The sequence below is a fragment of the Argiope bruennichi genome, chromosome 6 (assembly GCF_947563725.1).
Source record: "Argiope bruennichi chromosome 6, qqArgBrue1.1, whole genome shotgun sequence".
Classification (NCBI taxonomy): domain Eukaryota; kingdom Metazoa; phylum Arthropoda; class Arachnida; order Araneae; family Araneidae; genus Argiope; species Argiope bruennichi.
In genome coordinates this window covers 125,056,004-125,068,310 of record NC_079156.1, presented here as the reverse complement: position 1 = coordinate 125,068,310, position 12,307 = coordinate 125,056,004, and the positions used below count along the sequence as shown (strand labels likewise).

The 12,307-nt window shown below is 32.7% G+C and overlaps 2 protein-coding genes across 2 annotated transcripts; both read left to right on the top strand.

The window, feature by feature from the left end:
- Positions 1-785: 785 nt before the first annotated feature.
- LOC129971978 (uncharacterized) lies at positions 786-1,268 on the top strand. Its single transcript, XM_056085958.1, has one exon. The coding sequence runs from the start codon at positions 786-788 to the stop codon at positions 1,266-1,268; it is 483 nt and encodes a 160-aa protein (XP_055941933.1).
- Positions 1,269-3,550: 2,282 nt separating this feature from the next.
- Positions 3,551-4,243, top strand: LOC129971977 (uncharacterized). The gene has a single exon (XM_056085957.1). It carries the CDS (start codon positions 3,551-3,553, stop codon positions 4,241-4,243), a length of 693 nt encoding a protein of 230 aa, XP_055941932.1.
- Positions 4,244-12,307: the final 8,064 nt, after the last annotated feature.

Below are 12,307 nucleotides of genomic sequence, written 5' to 3'. Positions count from 1 at the left end.
CACCGGAATGCTTATTCTGCAATAAATTTCATGATGCTGTTGATTGTGAATACGTACGTACTTTAAGTTTGGAAGAACGGAAACGTATACTGTCTAAAAAAGCTGCGTGTTTTATTTGTGCAAAGCAATTTCATGTTGCTAAATTTTGTAGGTCAAAATTAATTTGTACTCTCTGTGGTAAAAAACATTTATCCATATTATGCAATCAAGATAATTCTGTTCCGAAAAATAATACTCATTTGAATGAAAGTAAGGATGAGAATAATCTTTTAAATGAAAATTTCGCGTTGGCGAATAATTTATGTTCCAGGGAGGTCTATCTGCAGACTTTAATTGTTAGCGTCGAAAATAATGATTTAAAACACTATGTTAGATCGATCATTGACCTCGGGAGCCACAGGTCGTATGTCAGCAAATACGTAGCGGATGTAATGAAATTGAAGTGTCTTGGGGAACAAACGGTGACTCATGGACTTTTCGGAGGACTGAAAAGGCGGGAAAACCACAAGATGTATTCCATTAAATTGCGTAATACAGAAAATAATTTCTGTTGTAATGTAGAAGTAATGGATCAGAATAAAATTTGCACTTCTCTTCCCAAATTTGATCCTAAAAGTATCGAAGAAGTAAAACAATTGGGTATATTTGTTAGTGATATTTGCTTAGATGAAAATCTTTGTTTGTATGAAAACGATCCCAAGGAGATTCACATTTTATGAGGGGCAGATACGGCAGCCAGATTATTTACAGGAGAAATTAAAAAACTTTCGCCTGATCTAATTGCGATGAACACCAAGTTAGGGTGGACAGCTATTGGAAGATCAGGAATTAATAAAAATGATAGTCCCAGCACTCTAATGTCGCTACTTGTCAACGACGTAAATATATCCGATCTTTGGAGGCTTGATACATTGAATATCAATGACCCTGCGGAAACTCAAAGTAGAAAAGAACTAGAAGAAGCGGCTAAGGAACATTTTGAACGCAGTGTAACACGAGATAACGAGGGGCGCTACATTGTCAGTCTACCGTGGATACATGATCATCCACCTCTTCCTGATGGCAGAAAGATAGCTGAACGAAGACTTAACAGTTGTATTAAAGCCTTAGAACGTGCCGAAACGCTGGCCGATTATGATGATGTTTTTCAGGATTGGCAGAATGAGGGTATTATTGAAGAAGTTGATCCTATGCAAGAAATCAAAGAAGGACAGCATTTCTTACCTCACCATCCTGTCTTCAAGGAGAATTCGACGACCAAAGTTTGACCCGTTTTTGATGGTTCAGCTAAAGAAAAGAATACACCTTCTATTAATGACTGCCTCTAAAAGGGACCAAATCTTGTAGAACTCATTCCATCTCTCATAAATCGCTTTCGTGTTGAAAAATATGGAGTGATATCTGACATCAAGAAGGAATTTCTGCAAATTGGATTACAAGAACGAGATAGACCATATCTCAGATTTTTATGGAAGGATAGAAGAAAAGACGGAAATATCAAGATCCTGCAGCACAAAAGAGTTCTGTTCGGAATCTCCTCCAGTCCTTTCCTTCTAGGAGCTACATTAGAACTTCATTCAAAAACGCCCCAGATCATCTCAAGGAAACAGCCCAGCAACTTATGAGGTCCTTCTACGTTGATAATTGTGTTTTCAGCGTCAACAGAAAAGAAGAACTTGCTAGATTTATTTCGGAATCACAAGCACTATTATCTACTGCCAAGTTTGAACTTCGAGGGTGGGAGCATTCTCCTACTGAAGACAAAACTGAAGAAAGGCAAGAAGACCGAAAGGTTCCAGTTCTTGGGCTTCTGTGGAATTTACCAAAGGACACTATATCTCTAGATTTGAAAAGTTTGATGAAAGAAGATAAAGGACCTATTACAAAAAGAAAAATCCTGTCAACCGTTCATCGAATCTTTGATCCGATAGGATTTTCTTGTCCAGTGACTCTAGAGTCCAAATCTTTGTTGCAGGAATGCTGGAAATTGGGGCTGTCCTGGGATGCTGAACTCCCTCTGCTGATAACTGAAAGATTCGAACGCTGGAAGATGAAGTTACCGAAATTGAATGATCTTGAAATACCAAGATGTGTACGTGAGGACTTTGCAGAAGATTCCAGATTTTCCATCCATGTTTTTTGTGACGCAAGTCAGAGTGCCTACGCTACATGTATCTTCTTGAGAGCTGAATCAGCTGATAGCACGTCGTGCCAGTTAATACAAGCTAGAAATAGAGTTGCTCCTTTGAAAAAGATCTCTATTACACGCCTAGAACTTTTGTCCTGCACTATTGGAGCTAGATTGGCAAAAGCAACCATATCCGAACTTGGACTTGAGAACATACCAATCTTCTACTGGTCTGACTCTATGAATGCTTTGTATTGGATCAAAAGAAATGAGAATTGAGCCACGTTCGTTTACAACAGGGTACTGGAAATCCGTAAACTCACTAATCCTGAAGACTGGAGGAATATAAGTGGAACATTAAACCCAGATGACCTTCCATCACGAGGTTCCAATGCAGAGGAACTTGTGAAATCTCTTTGGTGGAAGGGTCCAAATTGGCTGAGAATGCCTATAGAAGATTGGCCTGTTTCGGAAACTATGCCAGATTTCGACGTTGTAAACTCCGAAAAAAGAAAATATATTGTGTCTGTCACTAACACCACGACAGAGCAATTAGAGTACTTTTCTAAGGTATCTTCTTTCCGAAAAATGACCAGAATCACGGCTTGGATTTTTCGTTTTTATAAAAATGCTAAAACCCAGAAAAAAGAAAGAAAATTCGGTACCCTAGATTTTGAAGAAGTAGAGGCTGCAGAAAAGTACATTTTAAAACAAGTTCAAAGTCAATGTTTTTTGGGGAATGAAAAACTGAACTTACAGACATTCCTGGATTCAGATGGTTTATTAAGAGTAAAGACCAAAATTTCTCAAAGAAGTGATCTATCGACATTTAGATTTCCAATTTTGCTGCCTTCAAAGCATGATGTTATTGGAAAACTTATTTTTGAAAAGCATGTTGAACTTAGTCATGCTGGGATACAGATTTTGATGTCGAGAGAATTATTGGATCTTAAAAAGCAGGAAGACAATACGTCAAGTAATAAGGACTTGTGTAATATGTCAACGTTTTTCATCTCGGCCATTAGAATAGCAAGTGCTCCACTACCCGAAGATCGCGTCAGAGATGCTTATGTTTTTGAAGTAGTAGGAGTTGACTTGTGCGGACCACTATATTTGAAAAACAAAACCAAATGTTGGGCTGTACTTTTTACATGCGCAGTTTATTGCGCAGTCCACATCGAGCTCGTAACTAGTTTATCAACAGATAGTTTTATTCTAGCTTTACGAAGGTTTATTTCTAGAAGAGGAAGACCAGCTACAATTTATTCAGATAATGGAACCAACTTAGTGGGTACTTCTAATGAGCTGAAATCTGTTGATTGGGTGAAAATACAAGAATATGCCTCAGTAAAGAAAATCCTATGGAAATTCAACCCCCCATCAGCCCCATGATGGGGCGGATTTTGGGAAAGGCTTACAGGTATGTTGAAATCTATCTTAAGAAAAATTCTTGGAAAGGCCTCCTTACAATTTGAAGAACTGTACACTGTACTATGTTTTGCTGAGGGCATTATAAATTCAAGACCTTTGACATACTTAAGTGAAGACAATGAGGACCTTATAGCATTAACACCTGCTATGTTTTTGCAAGATGTAAAAGAAATAGGAGTTCCAGATATAGATCAAATAGATGCTAAGAGAATGAATAAAAGATTCTTCTACAGGCAAAAATTATGTCAAGATCTCAGAAAGCGTTTCAGAATCGAATATCTTGGACATCTTAGAGAATTTTCAAAGATTCGTAATGAATCTAAAATTAAAGAAGGAGACATTGTTCTCATCGGTGATAGTAACGTCAAGCGAATAAATTGGCCTTTGGGAAGAGTCATCAAATTATATCTTGGAAAAGACAAGAAAGTTCGTCTCGTGGAAGTCCAGACCAAATCTGGGTCTTTACTACGTCCAATCCAGAGACGTTTTCCTCTTGAGGTCAGCCAAAGTGAAAAATCTGCTATCCCATGTCTCCCAAAGAGTGATTCTCCAACCACAACGATGATTCCTGATGGTACACCTACCTCTAGTGACTCTCATGCTGTTCCAGATGTGAGACAACCAGGAAGATCCCGTTATGGCCGGCTTTTAAAGCCCAATGTTCTCCTGGACTCATTTGTTTGAGTTTCTAAAGTCCTTTACGAAACTCAAAGGTGGGAGAGTTAAGTTTTCGTTTAAGAGTCATTGTTTTTACATGCATGAGAAAGGGCAGATCTACAGGAAGAATTGAAATTGGCCATATTATTTTATAAGATTACAGATTGTAATAAATCTTGATTATACGTCTTAGCTTCGTATATTATATGTTTTGTTATATAATCAAAGTTATAAAAAAATCAAAATTTTATCCATAATTATACAAGATTTTATATATTTATTTGAATTATTTTAGTGAAAGAAACTCTAAGTCAAGTGAAATCCTTCGATATATTTTTTATATGCTAATATATCCTCGTGCTGGTATAGTTAGAGATTCAACTGAGGGGATTAATTTTTATGCTTTATCTGATCACTACTCAAAATAACTCTTCATTCATAATTTTGACCGATGACTTGATGATCAGGATTTTCTTCTTCTTTTTTTAGTTTGAAACCAGTTGTAATGAAATTAAAGTCAACGAATTTATATTAGATTAAGAATACTTATTTCCTTAAATTTAATATAATTTAATGAAGACTACTATCATAATTTCCGTTCCACTTATTAAATCAAGATTGAAAGTTACCACATTTATTTCTGATACCTCCAAGTAAGACGCTAAATGTAATAATTAAAATTGAGGTGATGCAATTTCCAGATTATTAAAATGAAATAGATCAGGTTGCGGAGATAGCATTCCCGAGGACAAAAGTGAGGGTCCGTGGCCGAGTAACATAACCACTATACAAAAGTGATCACCTTTGTCCGGGGGCTGTTAACTGGCTTATGAAGCTACCACCACAAGGTATCTTGCTCAATGTATTTATTTTTATAATAGGATTCACCACTTATTATATAATACTCAATCGCACTTATCATCAATAAAAAATTTGATTGAGTATGAAGCGTTTTAATCAAATTTTGTGTAATGATTTGTCAGTAGAAGTTTCAGAAGGGAAAAAGTAAGCATTCTTATTTCTATAATTTAACAAAGTCTGAACTAATTTTTATAACATTGTGCATGCGATTTTTTGTCGCATTTTTTCCTTACAAGTACTCTTAATCATCCGATTTCAAGCAATAAGAGGTGCATTTGGCATAGAAAATGTGAGCTTTGGTCAGATGAAGACGGGGAAACGTGAGACAGCGGTTTCTTCAATGTCCGCCTTTATAATGGAAGGAGGGGTTTTAAACATTAACGGGAAATTTAGGCATCACCAAGTCTACGAATGCAGATCGCTGGTAGAGTCGTGTTTTCAACTTAGAAGCATCTAGTCTGAGAGCCAAGTTCCTTTTACCACTTCCTTGATTTAAGACCATAAAATGTAAATTTCAAAGTAAAATATTATTTTAAATTATATTTTTACCAAGTATAAATTGTACGTATTATATAGTTTCCTATTCTCTACTACGATTACATGTGCATAGGTAAAATTTCAAATCCAATTTATGAACAGCTGACTTACGTTTTGTAATGGTAAGGAAACTTTAGTTTTAAATGAAAAGGAACTAACTGTACTGCAATCCTCTTCACCTACATCTGCACAAATAATAAGTATGAATGTATGTGTTGTTCTCTGCAATGCAAACTATTTTTCGAACAGCATTGGAATCTGGCAAATATATAACTAAAAGGTATGTGCCCTTTAGAGCTATTTTTATTAAGTAAAATATTATTTAATTAAAAAATAAGCTCAATTTTTTCGATTTCCCACATAATTTCCGAAAATATTAACGCACAAAAATGAATTTTATATTATTTCAAAATACAAAGCCTTTTCTCTTCAATGTTTCCAATTTATTAATCGTACAAATTTATACAAAATTTCGGAAAAAATTTAAAAATATTTTTCTTACCTAATTTTTCACAATAGATTAAATTATACTGAAGTTGAATGTATTTTCATCGTCTTATCAACTATCCGATTGCGTCATTTTCTTCCATTGTTAAAAATTAAAGAAGAAAGACCTTATTTAATAACTCTGTGATTAAAGAATATGAGGAACAAAGAGTGAAGTTAAAATTCCACGAAATTTATACGATAGATAAATCATTACATCAAATCAACATAGATCCAATCAAGTATTTACATTTTTATAGCGCCATGATTTTGTGGTCTCCATTAGAAAGTTTCACGCACACAGCGAATGGAGGATATGTATGACAATTAAAGTAAGACAACATTGTCTAGCAATTTCACGGTATCATGGATACGAAGCAATATCTTACATTTTAATTGAAATAAAGTATAACTAAAATTTTCAGGGAACCAATTGAGCGCTATTGGGTGGCCAGTAATTATAAATGCAGGTTATCTACGCTAAAGAAATCCAAAATGTAATATACTGAGAGAATCCTTTATAGTTAGTTAAAAAGTTAAGTTCGTTTAACTTACAGTTTAATTATACATGAGTGTCAAAGTTACATTTAAAGTACTTTTGAAGGTTAAGGGAGCTTAGAGTGAATATATGCAGTGACCCTCAACAAGAAAAAATGTATTGATTCCTTTGTTAAATATTTAATAACTGTTGAGATTTTATTTCAATATAATTCAGTGATTCTCTGTTTCAAATCATCCAAAATAAGAATTTTTCCTGCTTCTAGACTATTTTAATAAAGTTCTGTGCAAAATAAATAAAAAGCAATGAAAGTAATCATAATGAATGCCAATCATTAAATAATTACCAATTAAGTATTATTAAATAACTAGAAGTTTTAGCCGTCTAGACGGACAATAATCCTATTAATGATATCTTGGTTATGATGATCAGAGTTTAGGTAATTATCGATTTAGTAGAAAATCTCATGCACATTGATAAAGTGTTTAAGAAATAATGAAAACTTATTATTTGCACTGCATTTTAAAAGCAGTACGTAAAAAAAAAAAGAGAAAATAACATTAAACTTTTGATTTTTGATTTTCCATCAAAGATGTTCTAAAACACTCAAATAAGGATAAAAAAAGTGCATTAACAGAAAAAAAAGAAGCAATGCCGAATATAAAATAAAAATAATGTTGAAAGAATATATAAGTAATAACTTCCAACCGAATGAGAATATTAAGAATTACCATAAACACGAAATAATGAAATTTGCAAATGTAAGCTTATTAACCTTTGTTACAATCCAACATCAAACAATATATAAAGAACGTGAAGTTTACTATAATATATTAATTTTCCTTCATTCTGAGCGTTATTCGCAAACAGATAAGAACATAAAAAATACCGTCTCACTTTCTAGACACTAAAATGGAAGCTACGTTCGATGATGATGATACATCAGGCGAAAAGGCTGGGGATAGTTTTGAGTTCACTTAACATTACGGAGAGCAGTGGATGATAATATATACTGATATTGGCATATTAGGAAAAGTATAAAAAACAGAAAAAATAATAATTGTAAGATGGAATGTCTGAAGATCTGGAACACTTTTAACTTCACATTGATTGATCTTTAATATGTGTATGCTTAGAGTAATGGCGAAGAACAACCGTACGCAGTGAGCACTTTAGATATAAAAGGAGTAAAAACAATTTAAACAGTTATCTGCAAAACAGATAATATGATCATAACCAATTATACATGACTATTTAAAGTATGAACAATCATTTTTCGATTCTTTAGATCAGGTATGTTCTATTATTCAACAGACCCCGCTTCAGCATAGAATTGTAAAAATTTGTACTCATAAACGATTATTTATGAAAATTGATAATTGTTTTGATATTCTTCAATCAATTTCTTTATTAAAATAGAAAAATTTCTGCAGTGTATAATGAAGTATTGGAATATTGAAAATATACAGGGTGTTCATTAATTATTGTCGGGGTTTCCGTAACTCACAACTTTCAAATAAAAAATATTACACGAAAACCGATTACGTATTCGTAAATTACAACTCAAAGAATTTTATGTGGCAACAATGCGATCTTAGCGCATTTGCAGTCTTTGTAATTATGACGTCATAAATAAAAATGGCGACCGTGCTAGAAAACGCAATGTGTGTATTGTGGTTATTCGAAACTAAATCAGTCATAACTACTCAACGTCGCTTCAGGACCACGTACAAGAAAGATCCTCCTTCGGATAATTCTATCAGACGCTGGTTAACACAATTTCAGGAAACTGGTAGCGTTCTACGCCGAAAGGGAGCGGGAAGACCGAGCACATACGACGATATGGAACGTTCTCCATAACCGCCTTCAACTGAATGCCTACAAAGTGCAAATTGTGCAAGCTTTACATTTTAATATCATTAATAAAATTCTTTGAGTTGTAATTTACGAATATGTAATCGGTTTTTGCGTAATATTTTTTATTCGAAAGTTATGAGGTACGGAAACACCGACAAAAATTAATGAACACCCTATATTTTACTAATTGGCCGATAGATTCATACGGATCAATTCATCAGTAGAAGAGAAACTAAAATTTTGATCATTAAAACTAAGTATTGCAGTTCAGAGACATTTTTTTTATATTTAATTTAATATCACACAAATCGCTAATTTTAAATTGTCATATTTAACTATATTAAATTGAATCCTATATGCATATAAAAAATCCTTTATTTGAAAGTCTTAGAAATTGTCCTATATTGATGACAAATAAAATGAAAAAGAACATCCCTCAAGCTTTAATGTACTTTTTCATCATTATTTATCTTCCACGACCATTTTTGTACTGCCTGAGTGCACAAGCAGAGGAAAAGCGTTTTCTGAATAGATGAAATTGATTGAATTGACACTCTGAACTAAAGATAAAAGATTCGAGAACATGAATTTTAAAAATTAAAAGTTTTCGAATTATATTATCACTTAATTAATATTTTCAATTAATTAATATATTAGTTTCAATTGCTTACTATTTTAATAAACACTTTCTATATGGAATAAATTCTATCATTGAGGACTTCATAGTGGTTTTGAGTATTATATATTCTTTGAAAAACTTAAAGGTCTTAGAGTTTACTGATGAAATATTAAAAGTACTCACTTTTTATTTTCTATAAAAAATAGTACAAAAATCATTAGACAATAAAACATTTAAAAAAGCATTCGCAACAAAGTTTTTCTCTCCTCAAACTCCATGTGTGGTTTACATATTACTTATATTATAAACTGGTACAGTATATTTGCAGTTTGAATGCTTCATACTATTTTAAAAAGCTTCAGTACATTTAGGCATGTTTGTTTTGTTTCTTAAATTGAAAAGACTCTATTTTAAAAATCACTATCTTATTTCGCTTTTTTTCTTCTTGTAGCTTTAACTTGGTTTTTTTAACCACCTCTTTGCTGAATTACAGTTTAAGACGAAAGAAAAAAATCTGTGGAAGCACTTCCCATTTTTTTTATTTATTCAATCGCTTAAAAATTGCCTCTGTAGTTGTATTTCATGCCTGGGGGGGGAAGTTAATGAAGTATATGGATTCTCATGAAAAATCTTCACATTTATGTTGAAAATGGAATTAAAAAAAATTAGTCGAAGAATCTACAATAAAAAAGAAAGCTTTTCCTTTTAAATAAGGAAATGAAAAATTGAGAGCCATACTAAATTGTATGAGGAAAAATGTTTCAGCAGAAATGGGTCTATAAAAAGTTAAATTTTTCCGAAATATTTCTCATCATTGATAAAAGCAAATTAACACCTTAAAAGTGATAGTGCTGAAAAAGGGTTTGAGTTAATAGAATGTCCTTTCTTCAATTTGTGTGGTAATTGAATGTTCCTGCTATGTTATTGCTATAAGCTATACAAAATAGCAATATTATTGCTGTATTTTGTTGCTATATGCAATTTTATTGCTATAAATAAGATTTTATGGTCTAGTTTCAAGCAAAAATTATTTCGCAAATGAGTTAAATATGCTTTAAATATTATGAAAAAAATGTGCATGTTTCCACCTATCAAACGAAGAGAAATGTCATTTGGAGATATCAGTCTTAATTTATACTGGCATTAATTTTTTAAAAAAATTTATGCGCATGCGTGAATTTTCTACTCTAGTTGGAATAACGCTATACAGATTAGAAATTTTTAATTTCAGTTATTCTCTTTTATTTTTTATTCAAAAATACTTGAGAATGAATCTGAAGGAACGATTAATTAACAATGTTTAATTTTAAATGCATCAAACATTAAGAAAATAAATAGAATCGTTTGAAATAAGCTGCCGAAAATTTGTTAAGCCTATCCTCTTTAGTGTGGGGAAAAAAACTGAAGCCTTACTCATTTTGCGGTGGGGAAATAAAAAGATTTTTTTGGCGGGAAAGTTAGCTTTTAATTAATAATTAAAATTCTAATTAAAAATTCAAAAAAATGGAACACAGGTGCACATTCCCGACCTCCAAGGTTGCGTGTGCCGAATTTGGTAGTTGTAGGTCGAACTGTCTGGCCTGTAGACCGCCAACACACACACACACACAATCATTGAGCTTTATATAAGTATAGATTTTTAGATTAGTTCTATTTTTTTTAATCTTACTAATAATCGTGCACTAAAAATTATAATCTTAAGACTTAATTTTGAAAATTAAAGATAAATGTGGTAAATACTGCATTTTTGTCTCAAAATTTTACTAGGTATAAAATCGACTTAACTTTTGATGAGCATTAAATTATCGCTTTCCCTTACAAGTACATGAAATTAAAACAAATTAGATTGTCGAAATTCAGCCGACATCCTGCGGTGAATGTCACGGTATTTAATGGATCCAGCGTCAGAGCAAGGATTCGAGTACCACAGAACTAGAGTTAAAATGCAATTTACATTATGATTTTTTTTCATGTAATGAATACCAGTTCTAATTTTCTTTGAAAATATGTTGCATCATCTTGGTATTTCAGACAAAATTTGCATTTATATAAGAATATTTATTCCCTTATTGATGTCATATTATTCTTTCTAAAGAAATTAATTTTCAGTACTTGTCAGCATGTTGAGTGCGTCAAATGAGTAACAAGGGTGTCCTCCGTGTGTCTTTACACTTCTTTAAGTGCTTAAAAAGGGTTTATTTTGAATGGACCTTTTAATTTCGAACAAAGGTCAAAAGACGTGGAACATATTATAGTACGAGAAGTAATATTTTATATATTAACTTAATTGATTTACATGTTAAATTCAAATAATAAAATAGGTAATCACGTAAAGCGAAGACTGATGTTAAATATCAGTCCTCGTTTTCATTATTAGAATCGAGTGTAGTATTTAAATTTAGCACACGGGGCTCTAGTATGTTATTTAAGAAACCTCCAATTCATAATTTATTGAAGTTTCAAATCTATTTTAACTGTAGAAAGTTCTGAGAAATATAAAATATCAATACAACGCCTACAGCATGAAACTGCTGTAACTGCACAAATCCAAATTTCTTCACTTTTATAAACGTTGATTGTACCTTTGTGATAAGACAATATTATTTAGGGTGAAAATAATGGGTAAATGCCGTTGCAAACGTTGCGGAAATATACGTGGTGAGGATCACGCTTGCTTCATTCACAAGAAATTTGACGACAGGTATTCAATGCAAGAGCGAGCAGAATCAGATGAAAACCTTGATGAAGGAAACGATAAATCTACGGAAATTTCGAATGACAATTCTCAGAATTCAAGTCGAGCTTTTGGACGAAACGAAAGTGAAAGAACAGAGCTCACAAGTTTGTCTGTATTTCAAAATACTGAAAGAGACATGTCTACGAGATTTGCGGGGAGCTCCAACTATGCACAACTGAGGAGTCCTTCTGATAGTTCACATTTTCATTCCATTTCAGATTTTCAAGCAATTCAAGTCCAAACAAATCAAAATGCCTCTTTTACGGCTTCTTCAGGAAATGCTGAATCTAATAACACGTATGGGAATGACTTTTTCGAAAAGTATAACAGAGCAAAAGCTGCTGCCGGATCGAGAAGTATTGTCATACAAAATCAAAGTGGATCAGGTGTATCTGATCTGATGCATGCAAAACCTGATGAAGAATGTAAATTGTCACTTGCAGATAGGAAATCGCAGTCTTTGAAAGAAGATAAAAATCATTTTATGGATGCTCT